Source organism: Podarcis bocagei, assembly GCF_964188305.1.
Source record: "Podarcis bocagei genome assembly, chromosome: 17".
Classification (NCBI taxonomy): domain Eukaryota; kingdom Metazoa; phylum Chordata; class Lepidosauria; order Squamata; family Lacertidae; genus Podarcis; species Podarcis bocagei.
In genome coordinates this window covers 22,192,666-22,218,703 of record NC_138143.1, presented here as the reverse complement: position 1 = coordinate 22,218,703, position 26,038 = coordinate 22,192,666, and the positions used below count along the sequence as shown (strand labels likewise).

Genomic DNA, 26,038 nt, shown 5'->3' with positions numbered 1-26,038 from the left:
ATATCGCACATTCAGTGCATGGTAGGTCGCTATTATTCCTTTTTTTCTTTTTCTTTTGGAGAATTAAAGCAGAACTATAGAGTAAATTGGTGGGGCTCAGAAGCTCACAAGGCCAACCCGTGAAATTAGCATCTGAGGAGGGATTTGAAGTCAAGTCTGATTCAGGTATAGCAATCTGTCTGCTGGGTACATCGACTCTCAAGAGAAAAATCATCATATTTGTAAAGGGCATCTTTTGTCAGGAAATACATGGGGATCTGTGCCTCTTCCTCCCCTGTAGCCCAGTTGGAAGTAAACACAACAAGGCAAAAAAGAGGCACTGCAGCCCAGCAATAAAAGCTGTAGCAGTGGGAATTTGTCACTCAGACATCACAAAATGTGCCTTGTTGCTTACACGGTAATATGCCATCTGTTGATATCGCAAATTGCCTTGGTCTTAAAAAATATTCTAGGAAGGATAGATGACTTTGTTTCTTGAGCATTAATCGCTCATTCATTTATTTATTTCTGCTCTCGCTGAAACCAAGAGAGATTTCCACAGCCTTTCTTAAGATGGGTGCCTAAGCTCACTTTACATGCTGCCTTGGTAACCTGACTCCCACTATAACCGAAAGTGTGGCCACATGCATAGATACCCATGTGGTTCAGGCTGATTAAAACCACACTTGAGAAGTGCCTCGAAATTAAAAGTTGCCCAGAAGTCATCATACCTTTTGATCCCAAACCTTTTGATCATCATACAAGCAACGTAAATGCATGGAAAGACGGTTCACTAGATGTGTAATCAGTAGTCTAAACCACTGAGCCTCTTGGGCTTGCCAATCAGAAGGTCAGCGGTTCGAATCCCTGCGATGGGGTGCGCTCCCGTTGCTCTGTCCCAGCTCCTGCCAAACTAGTAGTTTGAATGCACACCGGTGCAAGTAGATAAATAGGTACCACTGCGGCGGGAAGGTAAACGGCGTTTCCATGCACTCTGGTTTCCATCACAAAGTTCTGTTGTGCCAGAAGTGCTTTAGTCCTGCTGGCCACATGACCCAGAAAGCTGTCTGTGGACAAACACTGGCTCCCTCGGCCTGAAAAGCGAGATGAGCGCCACAACCCCATAGTCGCCTTTGACTGGACCTAACTGTCCAGGGGTCCTTTTTACTTTAATCAGTAAATTGGGCCTCAATCTCTCCATGAATGGAACCACAGAGATGGAAAGCAATAAGTGGTATAATCTAAATCAACTCCACATTCACATCTCCTGTACGTGATTATTATGGACAGTTATTTTTTTTCCCCAGTGGAAATCTCGCAACCTTAAATGGCAGTGATTAAGCCTGCTGTGTATAGTACTTGCTTCTTGTATTAGGTACAATTAGTTCCCACTGATTTGTCTAATATAAAATTACCTTGTAAGCATTATCTTACCTTCCTGCAGGTATTTTGCAGAGGAAAAAGATAAGTGCTGTAAAGTACACAGCACTCTGCAACAGATACTTACATTATTCCCACTGATTTGAACAAAACAGCTATTGTTGCATTACACAACTTACCCTACAGTACAGAAGCTTTCCCTGTCATGTGACATGAATCTACCTTGTCCTATTTTTGCTGCTTTATTCTTAACTTCTTACTGTTTGTTGGCTTGGGTACAGCTGTGCACAGGGCTTCCTCAATGCCAACAATTAGCTGATCGTCAGCTTGAAGAATGAAGTCCATGAAACAGAGATTTACCGTGTCCTATTGAAAGTGCTTCTGAGGTTACATTTTGATTCTGAAGCAGTAGGCACATGTGACTTATACAACATTATATTTTTACAATCTTCCTTTAGAAATTCATTTGACCCAATTCAGAACATTAAAGTGTTTGTACCAACCTAAGATATGTATGCCTGTGTCATCCAAATGTACATGTTGTGTGCCTGGATGAAGCAAAACGCCAAGGCGCTCAAAGCCTACCCCCTTTGGTTCCACAGATATTTCTGCCTTCCTGCATGCTGGCCTTACACACTGCAAAATGCATATTTAAACCACTGTTGCCAATTGTATGCATATTGTTATCTGCAATTGCTTTAATTGCACGCTGTGTTCCCACCTGAAAAGCATGGACAACTCTCTAAGCGGTATAACACAGATCTGAATAACTGTTGTACCTAACAGCCAATATAAGTTAATCACACTTAAGCCCATTGATTTCACTGATGTGAATCAAAAAGCAGTCCTCTGAGTAATCATCAGGAGAATTTTCTTTAGCCATTAAGCTTCCTTATTCAGTGGAATGACAAAATAGCATTGGGCAATAAGGCAGCAGCGCCACTTGACAGCTCCATTTTTTAATGCTAAGAATCTGTGTCAACCATAACTCTGTCACCAGCAGCCGACCAGTCCTTGCCTCCACCATCAGACTCCCAATCTATGTATCGTTCCTGTTACTTTGGTCAGAGGGCACATGATGCAACCACCTTGCTGAAGCTAAGCAGTGTGTGGACAGGAGACCGCCTAGGAATCTCATGTATGCCACTTTGAGTTTGATGATAATAATAATAATAATAATAATAATAATAATAATAATAATAATAATAATTTATACCCCGCCCATCTGGCTGGGTTTTCCCAGCCACTGGACAGCTTCCAGCAGAATATTAAAATACAATGATTCATCAACATAAAAAACCTCCCTAAACAGGGCTGCCTTCAAATGTCTTCTAAAAGTCAGATAGTTGTTTATTTCCTTGACATCTGATGGGAAGGCGTTCCACAGGGCGGGTGCCATTACCGAGAAGGCCCTTTGCCTGGTTCCCTGTAGCTTTGCTTCTCGCAGTGAGGGAACCGCCAGAAGGCCCTCGGAGCTGGACCTCAGTGTCCAGGCAGAACGATGGGAGTGGGGACACTCCTTCAAGTATGCTGGTATACAGTATACAGGAATACTGAGGCCGTTTAGGACTTTAAAGGTCAGCACCAACTGAAGAATGTTGTAATAAAAGCAGTGCTTTTGTGATGGTACTTACTAGTAAGGAGTACTGATGCCTTTTTTTCCTGGTGTCCATGGCAGCCATTTTGTACTAGCACCCACAGAGCTTCATTCTTAAAAAAAGCACTGGATATAAGTATACTAAATATGAACATAAATACTTGTATGCAGTGCTATTTTTCTAGAAAAAGAGGTGCCGGAACTCACCCTTGTTCTCTTATAATGGCAATGGCGCCCACCTGAGAGGTGCTGGAATTGAGTTTCAGTGAGTTCAGGCTGAAAAAAAGCCCTGCTTGTATCCCCCCGCCTTTCTTCAATAAGTTCTGGGTAGCTTATGGTGCAGGTTATCTTACTTACTTAATTCGAATGACTATCCCTATAAAACTCTAATACTTTGACTGTGTACAGCTACTGTGAGTACACTGCTTTTGTGTGAAAATGGTGCAGTTTGTTTTCTGATCACAATAACCTTCCTAGCAAAATTGCTCTGTTTTTGTTTTTGGCACTGTCGTTTAATTTACCATATAACTTCTCCATAAACTCTGTACCTTTCCATCAGCTTTTTTTGTTTCGTTCTGTTTTTATCACAGTTGCTTTATGTACTCGAACCTCATAAATGGCAGTCTCTATATATTCCAAAGCCGCAATATTCAATCGGATTATCCCCTGATATATGTCAAATATGTCCTAAATGATTTTTGGCCCATATTTTAATATCTTTGTTCTTCCAAATAAATGGCCTGTGAAATCTCGTAATTACAATGGCTTCCCTTGCCAGATCACTGAAATATCAGTTAAGGGTCAGCACTGTAATAGCAACAAATTAATCAGAAAAGCCAATCTCTAAGCACAACCACACAATGCCTTCAGTATGGAATGGCCCCCGAATGCCTCTTAATTTCCCTTTTCTGCATACTGTAGCTGTATCACATCATGGGACATTAAGCATATTTCAACTCACAGAACTGACTCAGTTGTGTTTGCAGATATTGAAAACAAATGTTGGAACTGGATGAATGATAGCACTGAAGCAATAACAATTTCCTAGTAGGCATGCTTGTTTAATGGATTGCATAGTCTTTCGGCTTGTAAACACTGCAATTTCTGTTGCTAACTGAAATAAAAAGATTACACACACACACACTGTTAGAGTTTGGTAGCAGTCTTATTGAGTAAAGGGAATGAAAGGAAGTTGTTACAAGAAGTAGAATAACTGTTTGGCCGTAGCTGCAATGGTGTATTCACATTTGTAGGGCTTTGCTATATTGAACACAGTGGAACTTACTTCTGAGTAGACGTGCTGCTGACATTCATGACCTAAGCCCCCATCCTGAGAACAGCCTTGTCTCCATTCAAACAATATGCATCAGGCATTATCATGTTCAAAATTGTTTTTCCTTCAAGTTGCCAGATTAATTTCCAAAAGTGATGCAAAACTCATGGGGTACAGGCATGCAAACTTTTGAGCTTCATAGAACTCTTCACCAGACAAATTGAATAGTCCTGTGAAGCTCTAAATACTTCAGAGAAAGCTGATCAAATGAACTTTTCATTCCTATTCTATAGAACAAGGGTAGGGAACCTTTTTGGATCTGTGGACCAGAAACTTACCAGGCTTGTCCTCGCAGTCTCCTGATATCAGGTGATTTGGTGCATCAAAGTCCTAATGCTGGGACGTCAAAGCACCTCACTAAAATGGAGAGAGAGAAAATACCGGTATTTGATTTTACAGGGGTTTCAATGCAGATCCTTTCCAGATTACAAGGGGTTTGCATGAAACCTCCTGCTAAAATGAAGGCCTCCCTTCATTTTAGCAAGGAGTTGAATGCAAATCCCTTTCATGTATCAGGAAGGGGTTTGCATTCAATCCTGCCAAATTTAGCAGGACTTATTCCCCCTGCCTATCAGCTGACATAACCCACCCATCAGAATTATGTCAGCTGATCAACTAGTGGACATGGTGTTTAAAAAAACAGCCTTGCAGTCCAAACTGGCCTACAGGCTGGAGGTTCCCCACCTCTGCTACAGGCCAAAACATAAGCAAAAAACAATGTACACACACACACAGGCACACAGGGACACATACATACATATAGATATACCCCCCATACACTTATACATGCATAATGTTACCTGCTTTCAAATATGAGATAAGACCAAAACATCCATAGCATAAGTAATTTTTTATATTTTACTAAAGGATTATAACTGCTTGTGCACATGCAAACCACATTCTGACAACTCTTGAAAATTGCCATCAGCATGTTTTTAAAATTTAGACCACAGAGCATTGGTACCCAATTTGGACTACACCTCCCATTATCCTTGACCATTCGCCATGCTGGATGGGGCTGATGGGAGTTGGAGTGCCTGAACATTTGGAGGGCCGTACATAGGCTACCCCTTCCATAGAGTTTAGCATTTGGTGAGGCAGATCTCCCCCTGCCCCCTCTTTTGCTCTAAGATTTTCCGGCTAAACGTAACAAACTTAACTGCTTTGGGCTTAGTTTGTACCTTTTGAAGGAACAGTGCTTGGCAACTCAGACAAGGAAAGGCTTAGATAACCCACAGATTGCTTATCAGCTGTACTGTTCATGCTATGTTTGAGACTCAGCGCTATAGAAATGAGTTAGGGAGGGAAGCAAAATGCACAGAAGTTATTATCACCATACCACCAAGCTCAGCTCTGCAAGATCAAAGAGACTTTCCTACTCTTTTAGAATTCTAATCCTTCAGTTTAAGTCATGCACACCACAGCAGTGATGGTTGGGGGAGGGGGACAGAACGACCCAAACAAGCATTTAATAATAGAATCCAAGAATAATGAGCTAGATAAGAGAAATATGGGTTGCTTAGTTGACCTTGGTGGTTCTGACAAAAATGTATATGTAACATGTATATGTAACACCCGCCCTGTGGAACGCCCTCCCACCAGATGTCAAAGAGAAAAACAACTACCAGACTTTTAGAAGACATCTGAAGGCAGGCCTGTTTAGGGAAGCTTTTAATGTTTAATAGACTATTGTATTTAAATATTCTTTGGAAGCCATCCAGAATGGCTGGGGAAACCCAGCCAGATGGGTGGGGTATAAATAATATATTATTTTTATTTATTTATTTATTTATTTATTTCACATACAAATAAAAGACAAATTAATTCATTTATCTAATTTAGTTAACAAAGCAATACTGCAGACTGATCACTCTTGATTGAACTAAATGTCAGTGGGCTTTGTTGAATATAGTTAGGAGAAAAATCATTTTTTTTTAAAGTCGTTAACAAAAGGGACATCAGATATTTTTGTCTTTGCAGCTTTAGATGGTTTAAGGGATGTTATTATCACAAATACAAAAGACGCTTTTCCTACTTTAATAAAAAGTGGGATTTAAATTGGCCACTTTTGAAGAAAATTGTAATAAAGCCACATTCCTGTGCCGTGGATTTCAGCCTCAAGCATGTTGCAGGGAAGTCAACTAACAAAGGTAATTGGAGAGCCCCTGGGAGTATTGTGGATCATGTGACCCTGGTTTCAGCTATTTGCCTGGTGATGTTGTGTCTATGTAGTGTCTTTTCAGATATTCTGCATTTCTCCCAGTCTCTCAAACACATATTTATTTTCACCCCTTGACAAGATTTTCATGGAACTGAATCTCATGAAAGATTCAAAAAAGGCCCAGTGCTCAGGGCACCAAATAGATGCCCTGAGCCCAGGAAGCAATTGTTGCAGTGCCAGACAACAGCAGTAGTGTGAATCAAATATTTCATTTCTTTTAGGTTTTATTTAGTTAATTGGAGTAAAACCTGCAATGTGTGCTAAGGTTGAAAATACACTAATATACCAATTAGTGTAAAACCAAATCCTTAGTGGGATGGAAACAATATTACCATGGAGAATAGCTTCACTGAGGCACAGGAAACTGAGGTGGTGCTCCAGAAACCGGCTAAAGGGCAGGAAACTGCAAGAAGGAAGCAGCTAGAGGGAATGACTCATGGTTTCAATTGTCTCTGTACTCATGCACAGAGTATGGGAAACAAGCAAGACCAATCTGAGCTCTTAATACAGTGGTGCCTCGCAAGACGAAATTAATTCGTTCCGCGAGTTTTGTTGTCTTGCGATTTTTTTCGTCTTGCGAAGCACGGTGTCGGGAAAGTTTTGGAAAAGCTCCAAAAATCACCAAAGTCTTTTAAAACCTCAAAAAAAGGCTACCACACCACGTTCTATGAGTTGCTCCTCGAAGTCAAGTTGCAACTGTATTAACGGTGTTAAGAAAAAGGAAACAAACTTGCAAGACGTTTCCGTCTTGCGAAGCAAGCCCATAGGGAAAATCGTCTTGCGAAGCAACTCAAAAAACCAAAAACCCTTTCGTCTAGCGAGTTTTTTGTCTTGCGAGGCATTCGTCTTGCGAGGTACCACTGTATAGGGTAGCAAATAGGACCTAATAGACACTACTGACACCTAGTAGGATGACACTTCTGACTGGAATGTAGAATTGGAGGGGTATAATCTGTTAAGAAGGAGTCGACCAAACAGGAGGGGAAGGGGAGTCGCATTATATGTAAAGGATGTGTACACTTGTGAAGAAATCCACAACATGAAAGGCAGATTGAAAGTACAGTGGAACCTCGGGTTGTGGACATAATTCATGACGGAGGCATGTCCGCAGCCTGCAGCATTCGTAACCTGCAGCATCAAATCTGTGCACGCGCGTGATGCGATTTGGCGCTTCTGTGCATGCGTGAGTGGCGAAACCCAGAAGTAACCTTTTCTGGTACTTCTGGGTTTCCCATGGTCCGCAACCTGAAAACACGCAACCCAAAGGTTTGTAACCTGAGGTACTACTGTATATGGGTAAAAAATGTAGGAGAGAGATCTTACTGTGAGTGTCTGCTATAAACCCCCAAGCCAGGCTAAAGACTTGGATGATGCCTTCCTACAGCTAATTACTACCACAATATCTGTTGGAACTCACATTCTGCCAAGACTGAAAAGTCCAGCAAATGCCTCCATTGCCTCGCTGACAATTTCATTTCGCAGAAGGTGGAAGAAGCAACAAGGGGACTTGGTCCTCACCAACAGGGAGAAACTGATTGACCAAGAAGTATTGAGACCCTTGGGAGGAAGTGATCGTGTCCTCTTGGTTTTCTTGATACAAAAGCAATGGAAAAATGAGTGTAGTCAGACATGCACCCTACACTTTAAGAAGGCTGGTTTCAAAAAGCTCAAGGAACTACTGGGTGAAACTGAATGGTCAGAGATACTCAAAGAGAATGGAGTCCAAGATGGATGGGAGTTCCTTAAAGGTGAAGGCACAAATGCTTAAGGAGCTTACAGATGTGATTTAAGCATAAGAAATGGAAAACGGGAAATCACAAAGGAATAGTATACACAAGTAGCCAACAGTTGCAGGGTGAATGTCAGGTGGGCTACAGCTCAGAATGAGCTCAGGCTTGCAAGAGAGGTTAAAAATAATTTTTAAAAATGTTTCTTCAACTATTTTTGAAGCAAGAAGAAGAACAAGCAAGTAGGAGGTTCTCTGCGTGGAGAAGATGGAGAAATGCTATTGGCTGACAGAGAGAAGGTGGAACTGCTCAATACCTACTTTGCCTCTGTCTTCACCCGAAAGGACAGCAGTGCCCAACCTGGTGATAATAGAACATATGATAAAAGGAGGGAGCTGCAGCCCAATACAGTGGTACCTCTGGTTACGAACTTAATTCATTCTGGAGGTCTGTTCTTAACCTGAAACCGTTCTTAACCTGAGGTACCACTTTAGCTAATGGGGCCTCGTGCTGCCACCGTGTCACTGGCGTGCAATTTCTGTTCTCATCCTGAGGTAAAGTTATTAACCCAAGGTACTACTTCTGGGTTAGTGGAGTTTGTAACCTGAAGTGTTAAATGTTAAGTGTTTGTAACCCAAGGTACCATTGTATAGGAAAAAGGGTGGTAAGGGAACACCTAGCTACTTTAAATGAATTCAGATCTCCAGGGCTTGGTGAGCTGCGCTGAAGGGTACTAAAGGAGCTTATGGATCTCAGAGGCTCTGTCTATAATCTTTGAGAATTCCTGGAGAACATGGGAGGTCCCTGCAGACTGGAGGTTGTCCCCATCTTTAAAATGGGGGGGGGGGGAGAAGCACCTGTCAGTTTGCATTTCTTAGTGCAGAAAGTATTGATCTCATGTGTAAAAATCTTTCCTATTCTGATTAATTCTAGAAGCTACTAGAAGCTTCTCTGTGTGAGAGAAGCAGAGGCAGGAGGGTTAATGATTGTTTGGGTTATACCTTCTGAGAAGCTGCTTTGAACTAGTTCTCTCATATCTATTCTGCAGAGTCATGCTGACTATAAATATAGGCCAGAAGGAGCCTGAGTTTTACTTTTTTCTCTTTCTCTCTCTTTCTTTTGGTGTGATGTTTCTGTACATAGGATGCTCTAGTGTTAAGGTTTAGTCTTATTATGAGTTAAGTTATAATAAGTGCTGCAACTAGATTTTTGTATGGATTGAGCCAATCCTGATTGTATTGGATTTGATAACCATTACGCTCATTTGCCTTCAGCACAAGTAAAGCTCTGCTGAATAATAATAATAATAATAATTTATTATTTGTACCCCGCCCATCTGGCTGGGTTTCCCCAGCCACTCTGGGCGGCTTCCACAGAAACCAAAAAACACTAAAATATCATACATTAAAAGCTTCCCTGAATAGGGCCACCTTAAGATGTCTTCTGAATGTCAGGTAGTTGTCCATCACCTTGACATCCGATGGGAGGGCATTCCACAGGGCGGGCGCCACCACCGAAAAGGCCCTCTGCCTGGGGCCTCTGAATGAAGTATTATTGCCTCTGGTCTATTTGGGGGAGCTCTGCTGAACTCTGCAACGTGTTTAAGGTTTTCCTCCACACGTATGACACACGTATGACAGTACCAACCAGTCAGCTTGACATCAGTACTAGGAAAGGTCCTCGAACAAGTTAACTAAACAGTTGGTCTTTAAGCACTTAGAAGAGGATGCTGTGGTTACTAAGACCCAGCATGAGTTTCTCAAAAACAAGTCACGCCAGGCAAATCTCTCTCTCTCTCTCTCTCTCTCTCTCTCTCTCTCTCTCTCTCTCTCTCTCTCTCTCTCTCTTTTTCCCTGACAGCATTACAAGGGGAATGCTGTGGACATAGTGTATCTTGATCTCAGTGCGGCTTTTGACAAAGTCCCCTGTAATATTCTTGCAGAGAAGCTTGTAAAATGTGGGCTGGATGAGATTACTGTTAGGTGTATTTGTAGCTGCTTGACTGACCAAATGCAAAGGGTGCTTACTGCTGGTTCCTCTTCACCCTGGAAAAATTCTGCAGCTTTCTGCATCCTTCCAATTCTACATTTCTATTATTCTATGACTCATTGCCACTTGCAAGCAAAGGGCTTTCCCCCATAGTACTTCCATAGTGTTGGGAGCGGCTTCTTTGTGAGAGATTCAACAGTAGTGCCATGAGCAACTGCATGCTGGAACGAGGTGAATGGGTTGAATTTCATGGAACTTTCCAACCCAGATCTTCATCACAGGTAAATGATTCTCGCTTGACTGAGGTAATTTGAGAAGGGGACCTGGTTATCAAAAAATACCCTAAAAATGAGCAGAACCAGCATGTATGTTAGGAAGCAGTAGTGTTTTTTTGTGATGGTACTTACCAATGTGGGGAAGAAAAACAACTGTCCTTGGTGGTCAATTTTTACAAACACAGCACTTGTATTAAGATATGAGCACCTTGCTTTTTTCCTTTTCCTTTTTTAGTGAAAAAGGCACTGGGAAGCAGGATCAATTGCAATGATGTATGTTGCCATGACAGTATGTCAAGAAATGTCGTACCGTAATGTTTCTATCGCTTACACGTATCTTGTGTTTTGTTTTTCTTCCCCCTAGTGCTGGAGTTGGCAGGACCGGCTGTTTCATTGTAATAGATGCCATGCTGGAGAGAATAAAGCATGAAAAGACTGTAGATATTTATGGCCACGTAACACTAATGAGAGCCCAGAGGAATTACATGGTTCAAACAGAGGACCAATACATCTTTATCCACGATGCACTGCTTGAAGCAGTGACATGTGGAAATACCGAAGTGCCAGCCAGAAACCTGTATGCATATATTCAGAAGCTGACACAGATAGAAGCAGGAGAGAATGTCACAGGAATGGAACTGGAATTTAAGGTACGTAACGGGGGTTTCCCCGCACAGTTTTACATTGAAAACTGTTACACCAGGGTGGGATGGGGGAAGTTAGACTTGATTCCAAATGGGTCTAGGGTGAGTTCATATGCTTTGGTAGATTTCCCTATGAAGGATTAGCAACAGAGTCTAAATTCTAGTCGTTCTGCTAGGGGGTATAATAATAATAATAAGTTATTATTTATACCCTGCCCATCTGGCTGAGTTTCCCCAGCCACTCTGGGCAGCTCCCAATCGAGTGTTAAAAACAATACAGCATTAAATATTAAAAACTTCCCTAAACAGGGCTGCCTTCAGATGTCTTTTAAAAATAGGATAGCTGCTTATTTCCTTGACATATGATGGAAGGGCATTCCACAGGGCGGGGGCCACTACCAAGAAGGCCCTCTGCCTGGTTCCCTGTAACCTCATTTCTTTCACTGAGGGAACCGCCAGAAGGCCCTCGGCGCTGGATCTCAATGTCCGGGCTGAACGATGGGGGTGGAGACGCTCCTTCAGGTATACAGAACCAAGGCCGTTTAAAGGTCAGCACCAACACTTTGAATTGTGCTCTGAAATGTACTGGGAGCCAATGCAGATCTCTCAGGACCGGTGTTATGTGGTCCCGGCGGCCACTCTCAGTCACCAGTCTAGCTGCCGCATTCTGGATCAATTGCAGGTTCCGGGTCACCTTCAAAGGTAGCCCCAAATATACCTTTATAAGTTTGTTTTCTAAAGAGTTAGTGTTGCATTAAAGCAGGGTTCTGAAACATGTGATTTTTTTGCATGTGAGATTCAACAAACAATTGGACAAGGACACAAGAATGCCCCCCACAGGATCAGAGCAAAGGCCTGTCCAGTCCAGCATTCTGTTCTCACAATGGCTAACCAGATTCCTGTTTGAAGCCCACAGGTTGCAATAGCCCCTCTCACTCCCCAACCCCAGCAAAGGGTGTTTGGGAGCATAACTCCTGAAGCTAGTACATATCCACATTAGCTAGTAGCGTTCGACATCGCCTTATTATCCATTCATTTCTCTAACCCCCTTTCAAAGCCTTCCCAGCCAGAAACACCGCAACATCTTGTGATAGCATGTTCCATAGTTTAACAATGTGCCGTGTGAAGAAGTGATAGGAAATTATCTGTATGAAAAGGTTTGGTTTGATTAAATTGCCAAATTATGCTCTTTCTCTCTTTCCACAGCGGCTAGCCAGCTCTAAAGCTCACACTTCAAGATTCATCAGTGCCAATCTTCCATGTAATAAATTTAAAAATCGCCTTGTTAATATTATGCCATATGAATCCACAAGGATATGTTTGCAGCCTATTAGAGGGGTAGAAGGGTCTGATTATATCAATGCCAGCTTTATCGATGGATACAGGTACTAAAAGACAGTGTTTTTCTGTGTGGTAAAATGAAAAAAAGGCTCTTTTTTTACAAATTCAGTAAGTTTTTATCGACTGACAGAAGTGGGTCAATTTCAGTGGGTCTGCTCTAACACAGTTGGACACAACCCAATGTGCTACACAGCTGTTTCTTGCTATTGTGGCAGTCGCTGTAGTACCATGGTTTCTTCCTGTACCAGTAGAGGGACGCGGGTGGCGCTGTGGTCTAAACCACTGAGCCTCTTGGGCTTGCCGATCGGAAGGTCAGCGGTTTGAAATCCCCGCAATGGAGTGAGCTTCTGTTGCTCTGTCCCAGCTCCTGCCAACCTAGCAGTTTGAAAGCACACCAGTGCAAGTAGATAAGTAGGTACCGCTGTGGCGGGAAGGTAAACTGTGTTTCCGTGCACTCTGGTTTCTGTCACAGTGTTCCGTTGCACCAGAAGCGGTTTAGCCATGCTGGCCACATCACCTGGAAAGTGGTCTGTGGACAAACACCGGCTCCATCAGCCTGAAAGCGAGATGAGCGCCACAACCCCATAGTCATCTTTGACTGGACTTAACCGTCCAGGGTTCCTTTACCTTACCTGTACCAGTCAGCAAAGTCAAATGTCTGTTCTCATAGGGAGAGTCGCTGTTTCTCTGCATTGCATTTCAGCATCGCTGCCTTATCAGTAGGGCTAATGCTATTGGAGAAAAGAGGTATACTTTGCCTAGATCTTTTCCCATCACTGCCAGAGCAATGTAGGCAGAGCAGGCACTGCAAAGGGTTCCCCGTCACAAAGGGAAAATACCAAAAGGGCCTTTCCCCTAAACTGCTGTCATGTAGAGTTTTACTTGATTATCATGTGCCTGCTTCTGAAAATGGGAAGTCACAGCAATAACAGATTGATTTTCCTATAATACATGTTAAGATACTAACATATGGACGTTTCAGTTCACTGTTCTCAAATGCTGGCAGTAAAGCAGCAAACAGATGGTACAGAAATGCAGCACAGTTACAAACAGTAGGACTCCAACAGCTGGTTATTTAAGATACTATGCAGATACTAAATGTGTGGACTGAGCCTTTGTGGGCAAATAGCAGATTTCTACTTGTAGAAGGGGAAAGTGTGGCTATGTTTCTTGGAAAATGAACCAGCTTGCCACATTCCCACCTTTTTTCATGACTTCAAAACTTTTCCCGATACTTTTGCATCATTAGAAGATTTAACCAAAAAAAAAAAAAAAAAGTTCTTTGGAGCCATAAGTCATAAGCTCAATAGACTGTATGACAGCCAGCCTTGAATGCAAAAATGGAACTTTACCACTAAGTGTTTCCTAAGTGCTTTTTGCAACTCACAAAATTGAGCTATTAGACTTGCATTAAAATTTAAATAAGATAAAGCCATAAATCACAATATTAACAGTGCAATTTCTTCCACAAACTTCCCAAAAAACAAAACAATGCTATTGTTTGATTAAACAATCTTTAATATGTTTTTAATGTGCTTACGTTCAATAATTTACAGCTGTACATGGCTTAGAGTTGATGGTTCAGCAGAATGTTTACATTCAACAAGAGAGTCATTGACTTGCTTGGATTGGTAAATGTTTGCCCTTATATTTTAAACTTAGGCAACAAAAAGCCTATATCGCTACACAGGGACCTTTGGCAGAAACAACGGAAGATTTCTGGAGAATGCTTTGGGAGCACAATTCAACCATCGTAGTCATGCTTACTAAACTGCGAGAAATGGGCAGAGTAAGTATGTGGCACATTTCCAGACAGCCAATGTCAAAAATTGGTTTGGCATAGGATGTGCAGCAAGAGCAAGTGATTCAAAAGAGCAATTACTTACACCGGACCAACTATTATTGGTATCTAGGCAATAGTCTTCACTAGGCATAATGGAAAGGAAGCTAATTCTCAAGGACACACATAATAAAAACCTACAAATGTATGTAACTAGCATGTCTTCATATACATACAACATCAACATACGATCTGGGGAGCGGCATTTCCTGTAGCTCCCAGTCATGTCAAGGATATAGGCTAAGGTTTATAGAGAGCGTTAGTTCTTAAACATTGTTTCCAGGTTCCTCAATGAAAAAATTAATAATGGAGGGTGACTTTCCTTGAAAAGCACCTAGCCAGTGACTATAGAGCTTCTCCTGCAATATAACGACAGGGGATTATTGGATATGTTCTGAAGTGTAGAGTCAACCCATAGGGTCAACTAGTCCAAGCCCCTGTGGCTTAGTTCTCACAAACATCAGATGAGGTGCCTGTATTTTGTCTTAACAGCATCACTTCTTTAGTCTGCAGGCGAAGGCTCACATCCTGGACTGCTTCCCCATAAACATGCATGTACAGTCACACCTCTTGTTACGTTTGCTTCAGGTTAAATCTTTTCAGGTTGCGTCCCGCAGCAACCTGGAAGTACCGGAAAGGGTTACTTCCGCGTTTTGCCGCTCACGCATGCGCAGACGCTCAAAATGACATCACACGCATGCGCAGAAGCAGCGAATCGCGACCCGCAGATGCGGGTTGCGTTCTGCTCACGTTGCGAACAGGGCTCCGGAATGGATCCCATTCACAACCAGAGGTACCACTGTATTCCTAAAACTAGGCATGGCAGGGAAAAGGCTAGGGTGGAACATATTCTGTTAAAAATAAATAAATGAAGGAGCATTCAGTCTTAGAAGTGGCGCAATCCAGACAAAGGTTTACCACCTCATCACCTGATGTTTGTGAGAACTAGGTCCCAGTGTTCTCTGCAAGACACTGGCATTTTAGGACTGACATTTAAGAATTATTTGCTTTTGTTATGCCTACCCTCAAGAGTCCTGCCACCTTCAGAACATAGAAAACATATATTCAAGTACAGCAACATCTTCTAGTTCTATGAGTAAAGACCAGGTGGATCTCCTTTGTCAAAGGAATCGAAAAGTTATGACTAAGTTGCCACCAGCTCTGGAAATTCAACAGGCTGTGAACCAGGTTGAAATTTAGGTCATTGGTACAAAGTGACAGGAGCTGGCTCTTTCCAAAATATTTAAAATCTGTAGCCAAGTGATCATTCAAAGGAAACTCTTTCAACTATAGGTCTGAGAAAGTCAACAAATAATTCACATCACTTTGCAATGCTAATAAATCTCTACAATATTTGTGTAAATATTAACTGCTCCGTACATGGCTGGAGAAAAGATTAGTAGTTCTGCAGCTGGCTGGGAAATATTCAAGTGCTTTTAAAAAGAACATTGTTGTTTTGTTTTCAGAAGACTTTGGTTTTATATCAAAATGTTTTGTTTTGCTATATTGGTATCAGTGTCAGTACTTTAAAAATAAGAGTTCTTTGTCTAAATATAATTCTAAGAACTTTAGCATGTGTACACACAGAGAGAGTATGTACACACACACACACACACAGAGAGAGAGAGAGAGAGAGAGAGAGAGAGAGAGAGAGAGAGAGAGGTGTTTCATCCACTATGTAAGAGTTATGTGAAGTAAAGATGCCAAGCCATTTAACTATAGAGATGCAATTATTTGTTATTTGAAAAGCTATATGTATTTTTTGGCTAGATGATTTGAAAAGCAAACACGGTATTATATTTTAAATATAGATGGATGATAACTTTTAAGCCAGTCTTGTAATAATTTAATTTTAAGTCTTTTTTTTTTAATTGCCCAGTACCCATTTTCCTGTCTCTTGCAGTTCTGGCAGTTTGTTCACAGCCTTAAACTGTGTATTTGATTATCATGTTGCTTCCTCAGACATTTGCCAGACGAATGAATCCATTATCAAAAAGAGCAATATTATACACCCATAAAACATGTGCATTGCTATTTGGACACACCCCAATTCCTATGGGCTTTTCAGACTTTTGCAACCGGAGTCCATGCAAGAACTACGAGTTTCTCTGCATTTTGCAAAAGCCCTGCATTTCTGGCCTTCCGAGGTTGTTGTTAAAAAGTTAGCTCCTTAAGAGCTAACCCTAATGGGTGTTAAAGTTGGGGTGGGAGCAGTAGGAAAATCCAAGTGCTTCGCATACCTGAAGCATTTGTTAATTTTAGTGTACAACACAATCAGGAGGAAAGAGTCTTCAAGACAAGTGGGGAAAGAATTTAGATGAATGCAGTCATAGGGCAATGGTGTTCAAGAGCTATCAGAAGAGGACAAGATAAAAGAGGAAGGGAGCTGTGAACATGAAGAACAAAATGGGCAGCATCTAGAAAGAATTGTTTCAAGCAAACCCGGTAAAGGCAGAATGACGGTGAGAAGTGAAGATACATAGGCTGCTGTAGTTCAAGTACAGTGGATGCTCGGGTTGCGAACGTGATCAGTGTGGGATGCACGTTCGCAATCCGCAGCGCCGTGTCTGCACACACGCAGGTAGCGATTTGGCGCTTCTGCGCATGCACAAAGCACAATTTAGTGCTTCTGCACGTGCACGACCCCCGAAACCCGGAAATAACCCATTCTGGTACTTCCGGGTTTCGGTGGGTCCGTAACCCCAAAAAAATGCAACCTGAAGTGTCTGTAACCCGAGGTATGACTGTACTTGAGTTTGTTAATTAATGGCAGATCTGTGACTGGCGGTAGCTTTGAGGGACAAGGGAGAACTGGGAGCAGATGCTGGATGATGATGATAATACTAATAATAATAATAATTTTATTTATATCCCGCCCTCCCCAGCTGAAGCTGGGCTCAGGGCAGCTAACAACAATAAAATAATACAACATTCTAAAATCATTTCATTATAAAATTAATTCAAATCAAATTGATGGCAACCATTGGACTAGAGTTCTGTGAAGATTGCCAAAGGAGGGAGTCAGGCTGTGCCCTGGCCAAAGGCCTGGTGGAACAGCTCTGTCTTGCAGGCCCTGCGGAAAGATGTCAAGTCCTGCAGGGCCCTAGTCTCTTGTGATAGAGCGTTCCACCAGATCGGAGCCACAGCCAAAAAATCCCTGGCTCCAGTTGAGGCCAGCCTATCCTCTCTGTGGCCTGGGACCTTCAAGATGTTTTGTTTGAAGACCGTAAATTCCTCTGTGGGACATACCAGGAGAGGCAGTCCCGTAGGTACGAGGGTCCTAGGCCGTATAGGGCTTTAAAGGTTAAAACCAGCACCTTAAACCTGATCCTGTACTTCACCAAGAGCCAGTGCAGCTGGTATAGCACCGGGTGAATGTGATCTCGCAGCAAGGACCCCGTAAGGAGTCTCACCGCGGCATTCTGCACCCGATGGAGTTTCTGGGTCAGTCTCAAGGGCAGCCCCACATAGAGCGAGTTACAATAATCCAGATGAAGAGAGTAAGGGGTGGGCTTTTGCTTGGTTGTCCTGGCACCAGTGGCGGAGGAAGGGGGTGCGGTGGGGGCAGGCCACCCCGGGTGTTACCACTGAGGGGGGTGACAAAATACCGGGTGGCACTCACCGCAGGGCCTGCAGCGCGCCCGAGACACGCGTCTCTGATGCACACAAGCTCCGTGCTGCCCAAACAGTCCACCTGCTGCCTCCCCCCCCCCAGCTGTAGGGCTGCTGAGGGGAAGGAGGCAGGCAGACTCCCGAGGCCCCGCCCCCAAGTGGCTTCCTCCGCCACTGCCCAGCACATTTCACTGTGCAAGCCTGTGCATATCTATTCAGAAGCAAGTCCTCTCGTTTTCAGGGGGGGCTAAATCCCTGGTAAATGCTCAACCTTCGATAACTACTGTATTTTTTGTGTATAATGCGCCCCCTATTTGGGGGGACTTCAAATTAAGAAAATGGGGGGAGGATGGCCCTATTGGTGTTTCGCAACTTTAACCTGTTGCAGGATCTTAGCCAGACCCAGTTCAACATAGCAGAGCATACACAGACTTCCGGAAGCAATCAATTGCAGACAGGAAGGAGATGCTGCTACCAGTAACTTGGTTACTTAGAGGTGTTTATTATTTACAGCAGACTTCAAGTTACAGTGGTACCTCAAGTTACATACGCGTCAGGTTACATACGCTTCAGGTTACAGACTACGCTAACCCAGAAATAGTACCTCAGGTTAAGAAATTTGCTTCAGGATGAGAACAGAAATTGTGCTCTGGTGGCGCGGCAGCAGTGGGAGGCCCCATTAGCTAAAGTGGTGCCTCAGGTTAAGAACAGTTTCAGGTTAAGAACGGACCTTCAGAACGAATTAAGTACGTAACCCGAGGTATATACATGAACAGAAGCAGATCTTAACTAGCTCTCTCAACAAACTCCAAACGACTCTCAGAACACCATACCGAACAACAAACTATCCAGTCAGGGAACGGGGGGGGGGTTGAAGGAAGTCGCTCACCCAATGAACTACGCTGCCACTCGCACGCGCCACTAAAGCCACCATTTGTGCATCCCCTCGCCGCCAGAAGCCGCCGATAGCCCGCCCTATTGCCGCAGCGACACCCAATCATCAACAGCCCTTGCCGCAGCCACCAATAACACGCTGACAAGCCGCTGACAATCTCAGGCTCACGACACAAACCTATGACAAGTCCCCCCAATGCACTATCTGTGTATAAGACGACCCCCAATTTTTAACATTGTTTTTTAATTTTAAAAAATCTGCTCTTATACACGGAAAAGTACGGTAAGTGTGATTTTTCCAACCTCCTTGGAAGATAGATTGGCATAGAAATCTAAACAAACAAATTGTCTTATTTCCCCTCCTTGCAGGAAAAATGCCACCAGTATTGGCCAGCAGAGCGCTCAGCCAGGTATCAGTACTTTGTGGTGGATCCCATGGCAGAGTACAACATGCCGCAGTACATCCTAAGGGAGTTCAAGGTCACAGATGCCAGGGTAAGTTCAGCAGAACTGCTGTAGGTCCAGTTGCCTGATACTTCAAAGTGATACACCTTTGCTTCCCCCCATCCCTCCAACTACATGTCAGCGCTCAGGGTTGTTTTCAACATTGTACTAACTTACTGTAATCACTCAGACATCACAAGGATTTTTGCTTGCACAACATAACTTTCCCTCCTCCCCCTGTGTGTCCCCCGATTTATTCTAGGGTTTTCTCCACACCCACACCCCAAGCAGTTAATAATAATAATAATAATAATAATAATAATAATAATAATAATAATAATAATTTATACCCCATCCTTCCCGGTTCCAAAAACCGGGCTCAGGGCAACTAACAACAAATTTAAAACACTTAATTGATGCAACAAAAAAAGCATAAAATACAGTATAAAACGTGAACAACAATAAATTCAGAATTCAAAAATCAATTTAGGGGGGAAATCCATCCAATAAGCATTAGATGATCACCAGGGCTAGTAGGCTAAATTAGTCCTATTTGGGCCAGTGAGAAGACGAAGGGAGAATTAGCTGGGGAGAATTTTAGGGGAAGGGGGACAGAGGAGGGAGAAGGGTTAAGTCCAACTGAGCTAACAGTAATCCTTACAGTTTGCTTGTATACTGCCCTTGGTTTCCTGATGTACCCAGCAACCAAACTATGCCTTGGTCCGAGATCTGCCAGCTTCCCATTGGAACAGAGGCCTCCTTGTTGTATTTTCCATCTATATCAGGCTTCCTCAACCTTGGCCCTCCAGATGTTTTTGACCTACAACTCCCATGATCCCTAGCTAGCAGGACCAGTGGTCAGGGATGATGGGAATTGTAGTCTCAAAACATCTGGAGGGCCGAGGTTGAGGAGGCCTGATCTGTATCCACCTTGATGATTCTATTTTCAAGCCAACAATAGATACTAAAGAACTGTGTATCTCTTGGTAATGAAAGTTACTTAAAAATAGAAGTAAACAAGTATTTCACTTTGTGCAAAAAGAGGAGGGGAAGAGCAGGTCTGGATGGTTATGTATACCCCATACATTTAAAACGCATTTTTCTGCCAAAGAATCCTAGGAACTGAAGTTTACCCCTCACAGAGCTACAATTCCCAACCCCTTAACAAATTTAAGTAACAGACATAAATTACCAGTTCTACTGATTTGAGTGTGTCTATTTTATGCTGTGGGTTAAACCACAGAGCCTAGGACTTGCTGATCAGAAGGTCGGCGGTTCAAATCCCTGCAACAGGGTGAGCTCCCGTTGCTTGGTCCCTGCTCCTGGCAACCTAGCAGTTCGAAATCACGTCAAAGTGCAAGTAGATAAATAGGTACCACTCCAGTGGGAAGGTAAACAGCATTTCCGTGCGCTGCTCTGGTTCGCCAGAAGTAGCTTAGTCATACTGGCCACATGACCTGGAAGCTGCACACCGGCTCCCTCGGCCAATAAAGCGAGATGAGCACTGCAACCCCAGAGTCAGCCACGACTGGACCTAATGGTCAGGGGTCCCTTTACCTTTACTTAAGTCTGGATCCAACCAATGATTTTTTTGTAATGGAGCACAGTTAACTGATCAGAAGACCAAAATGCTATTCACCTTTTCCCTTACTCAATCCGTCGTCTCCCAATACTTTTTAAAGGAATTGTCTCCACTTAAGGCTTTAAATACGTTGTTGTTTTGCAACAGCCCTTTAGGTTGTGTGAGCTGGAAGGTTAATGTGGTGTGATTTAAAAACTGCAGAGCAAATGGCATTCTTAAGGGAAGCTTGACAAGGTTTACACATTATAATTTGATTCCTGGCATAGCTTATTCCTCGGCGTTCTAATCTGTCTGCAGAGAAGAGCTACGCGGCCGTGACCCTGACGGGCTAATTTTCATTTTGCATTCCTTATCTGAACAGCTGAGTCGGAGGTTCGGTGCTGATATAAGATTAACTGTATATAAACATTTTTATAGGCCTGGCTCAAGCCATTTTCAAGCTGTGATTTGTAACACTTCACACTCGATGGCAGGATAAACCCCCTACTCATCTCCATTTTTGGAAGCCCTGTAGCAATAACGTTGATTAGAGAAACCTAACAGAGTGTTGCGCGTACAAGGGACAAAAATGTCTCTCCGTTAAAAACTCTAGCTCAGCTTCCTAAAACTCTGAACCTTCCCTCAGCTCAAAAGGATTGCTGCTTTTTGCTGCTGCTATTAAAAGTTGGCTCAAAGAAGATATACTGTGGGGACGCAGGGAATGCTGCCACATGGGAGAGTTCCTAAACCCAGCCGTTAAATCATAGGAAACTCGAGTCTGAAAGTGCAAAATCTAATATAGTAGTTGTCATTGCGCTTCCTGTAGCCAGAGTTAGGCTCTTTTGCTTCCATTGTTACCAACGGGACAGACGTACAGCTGGCATTCAGGCTGAACCAGTACCATGCCTGCCTTTAACTTCAAATTGCAAAATACAGCCATCCAAATATTGGCAGGCACCAGGCAACTATAACACAGTACACCAGTTACACTAGCTGGTGGTGTACTTTGGTGCTGGCATTGACCTTTAAAGCCCTAAATCATTTTGGACTTGGTTACTTGAAGTTCACCATGATGAAGGATACTGAATCCCTACCCCAACTGCTGGAAATTCTTTTGCATCCCATTCTGGCTTTGGCCAGGAGGTGGGTCCCAGCAGACATTGTCCAAGTAGTTTCAAGCTTGATTCTTTTTTAAAAATAAAGCTGTGAAGGCAGATATTTGTCCTTGAGTTGAACTGTGCACGTCGTATGTATATATATTTCCTAAAATAGGAGTTGCCAGCCTATTCGGACCGCTGGGAAATTGGGAATTTTGATGAAGCGACACAGGTGCCAGTTAAAACATGGCTGCTATGGTGGTGTGGCATACCACAAAATGGCTGCCACATTTAAAAGAGAAGAAAAAGAGAGGCAACCACAAAATTGAATGGTCATGTCTCCCATCAATGAGGAGGGAAAGAAACAAAAATCAGCCACCGTCTTGATCTCTCTCTCTCCTCTTTTCAAAACAGAAAGGAGGAGAGGTCCAATTCTGGTATCCAATAAAATGTGGACTGTTTGAGGTGGAAATGTGCAATGTAGTTGAGGCCAAACCCATGCAGACAGGAACTGAGCATGAACAGTGTTCGAAACTCCCATTGTTCTAGGCACATTTTGCGACAGGGAATTTCATTAGGGTGAGCAGTTTCTGAGCTCTGAGTGCAGTACTGCACCTAAGATTTCAGATTAAAACTGCAGAGTGGAAGGAAAGGGGTACTTTTTCTGCCTCCCCCCACTACTTCCAGCTACTATTGAAAACTGAAGAAGAGACCCTCTTAAAAATATTAGGGGGGTGGGCAGGGGAAGGTCTAGACCATGTGAAAAATGAACATAATATTTTAGCTGCAGTTCATTCATTTTCAGCTTTGTATTCTTGTTACAAAAAAACACACCTAGATATGCCATTGTTGCGCCCATAACCTAGGTTTAAGGTGCCATTTAGCTCCTAGCTATGGTTTTCCCAGTAGTGATGTATGGAAGTGAGAGCTGGACCATAAAGAAGGCTGATCGCCAAAGAATTGATGCTTTTGAATTATGGTGCTGGAGGAGACTCTTGAGAGTCCCATGGACTGCAAGAAGATCAAACGTATCCATTCTTAAGGAAATTAGCCCTGAGTGCTCACTGGAAGGACAGATCGTGAAGCTGAGGCTCCAATACTTTGGCTACCTCAAGAGAAGAGAAGACTCTCTGGAAAAGACCCTGATGCTGGGAAAGATGGAGGGCACAAGGAGAAGGGGACGACAGAGGACAAGATGGTTGGACAGTGTTCTCGAAGCTACAAACATGAGTCTGACCAAACTGTGGGAGGCAATGGAAGACAGGAGTGCCTGGCGTGCTCTGGTCCATGGGGTCACGAAGAGTCGGACACGACTAAACGACTAAACAACAACAACAGCTCTAGCTTTCATATCTTGGTTTCTAACACTGAGCATGAAGAGGAAACAGACATTTGTGTACTGTGGATTCCTGAAGGGTTATTTACCGAGCACTTTTGAGGTTGCTATAGGAGTTACTGGTGAAAGCACCACATGACAGTCTATGCGCAGATCTATAGGGACAAGCTGTGCACACCTATAGGAACAGGATTCCCATCTCTCAACTTATAAGAAGGAAAATCAATACTTCTTATTATGGATGTTTTGACTCCTTTTTTGCACACATCAAAAATGGCAGCAGCAATGTAATGTTGTGAGCTGTAAACAATAACTGAAGAATCTGGATTGGTGAAAGTAGCTCTGTGTTTATTCCTACCTTCCAGTATGAATTACAGTGTAATGTATCACATAATTACCTACTTCCCACTTTCTGCATTGCACTTGCATCCTGTGTTAACGATCAGGGTCAACAAAATGGGGCCATTGCACACAGCACTTCTATAGCAATGATATCTGTGAGAAACACTTTCTATACTGTGCAGAACCTCATTCAAAGGCATCTGATTTTATCTATGGAGAGATAGAAACACAGATGGTCACCTAGTTCTTAGGGCTAGACAGAGAATGGACTCAATTAACTGTTTTAATCAGACAGCTGCCCAAAGGTGTTTGTTTGCAAGCAATGAAAATAGCAATACTTTGTTGTTGCTTTGCCTGTCCAGTGAAGACGTAACTAAAAAGCCTAAACTCCTTTGTAGCTGCAGAGGATACAATCTAAAGGTGTTAATATATTCTTGGCATTCCTTTAGTGACTGCCATAAATGAGCATCTCGTTAAATTTCAGGACAGACTGTTCGTCATGCCAGTAGTGTAAGAGCAGAGTCGATTTCTAGGCAGTTTTTGGGCTAGCTTACTGCCATTGCACAGTCTTTTTGGTGTCAGCCTTAAATAACATGTAAGTTATTAAAGCAAGATAGAAATGTCTTTTATAGATATTTGTTCTGGCCTTTCATGACACGCAGTGCTGGAGTTTCTCAAAAGCCAGTAGGCACTAAGTTATTAACGCAAAATACCTTGAGAAGAGAGACGTATGCCATCGATCTTTTTAGTTGAGAAAAATTAGTACACCGTGACGCTAAACATTTCTGCTGGCACAGTTGCTCGCAGTGAAAGGGTGACGTTGGAATGGGATTGCGATTTGTGAAGTAACTTGCTGGCATTGCAGGTTTCACAAGCTTTGCTGCATGTCCGCTTCAAGTAAATTGCGGCCATTTCCTCTTAAGTAAAAGGCACTTTCAACGAAGCAAAAGCGCTCCGTGGTTCAAGAACATCTCAGCAGAATGCTACAAACTGAATAATGGCTCCGGTGTCTTTGACAATTATCCACATGACTGTAGTACTTAGCCACCGAGTGCTTTAATCAGGCAAAAGAGAAGTCTCTGCTATTTAAAATATTTGAGATGAACAAGATGAGTTATAGGTCTGCATTAGGGTAAACCAAGCCTATAATTTTTCATTGGGCTTTGCTGATTTCGGTGATTGTAAACGCCTCCTCCTCCTGCAGGCATCATTGCTGAAGGATGTACCTGTGGAATTTGACAGAAAATGAAAGCCTACTCAAGGAATAGCATCAACTAAGTTATCATTTTGTTTGGGTTTATTATTTTAAGCAACCTATATTCACCTCCATGTCAAGGCAATCATAGCTGAATGCTTTGGTTGGAGTATAATTATTCTCCCCACCCCACCCACCTTGCCTCCAGCTTCCAAGCTGCTATATCAGAATTCCCATAATCATTGAAGTTATTCATTGGTTTCATTCTGCAAAAAAAAAGAAAAAAGAAAAAAGTGCCGTTTTTAAGAGATTGGCATCTGGCAATAGCTCCCCGCCTCCTCCTCTCCTGTACAGTTATAGCTTGCAGGCACAGTGACATGGCATCTGCTGTGTTTCTCCTACCATGGCGGGAAAGTAGAGACATTCAGGAAGTCTGAAGTATCCGGAAGGCATGAAGGTTAACAGCAATAGCTCAATTTGTGTCACTTCTATTAAACGTTGGCACTTGCACAGATTGACAACGTGCGAAAATGAGCAAGCGCAGCAATTGTGATCAGGTTCTTCAGTGATCTCCTGCATTGTGCACATACTTACGCCAGCAATGTCAGAAACACAAAAATAGGCAGTCTGAATCTGGCCCTGAGGCCTGCAAGAGTTTTGTGCTAGGTACAAAATAGTTTATTCTATTTATTTTCCATAATTTTTAAATTAAATTTTCTGTTTTACATTTTAGAATATTCATTTCAACAACCTTAAAATGTCAGTGACTTCCCTTCTTCTCTTCCCATGGCTCATTTTGCATAACATAAATCCCTGCATATTTTATATAGATTAAACCGTTCAGCATTCCATTATTACATCCATCAAAACTTACTTACACCGTTGAATTTATCTGAATGCTGCCAATGTTTTCAAGTGTACACAATTTCCCCCATATATCCAATAAACATTTTCCAACCTTCTTTAAACATATGTTCTCCCTGTTCTTTTATTCTATATGTTAGGTCCACAAGCTGTGCATATTCCATTAATTTAGCAAAATTTAGGCCACAACTTTATTGGTTAAAGAACGTGAGCAGTATTGGCTTAGGCACTGGCATCAACAGATTATACCTGACTCCTGCCCACCTTGCAGGAAGTCTGGTAAGAGTAAACCACCTGTAGGGGGAGCCCCGCTGATGCGGATCGACTCGAGCCCCCCTGGGTTCCCGCTGGGGTCAAGGCATGGCCC

The 26,038-nt window shown here is 42.8% G+C and overlaps 1 protein-coding gene across 28 annotated transcripts in view; it reads left to right on the top strand.

Annotated features, from left to right (window-relative positions):
• PTPRD (protein tyrosine phosphatase receptor type D) overlaps positions 1-26,038 on the top strand; it is a 1,185,728-nt gene that overhangs the window by 1,148,970 nt on the left and 10,720 nt on the right. For all 28 annotated transcript variants that reach the window (XM_081176033.1, XM_081176022.1, XM_081176026.1 and 25 more), the window contains 4 exons: positions 10,866-11,151; positions 12,352-12,530; positions 14,149-14,275; positions 19,202-19,327. In XM_081176033.1, coding sequence (XP_081032159.1) covers positions 10,866-11,151; positions 12,352-12,530; positions 14,149-14,275; positions 19,202-19,327 — 718 coding nt within the window. The remainder of the gene's footprint in view (positions 1-10,865; positions 11,152-12,351; positions 12,531-14,148; positions 14,276-19,201; positions 19,328-26,038) is intronic.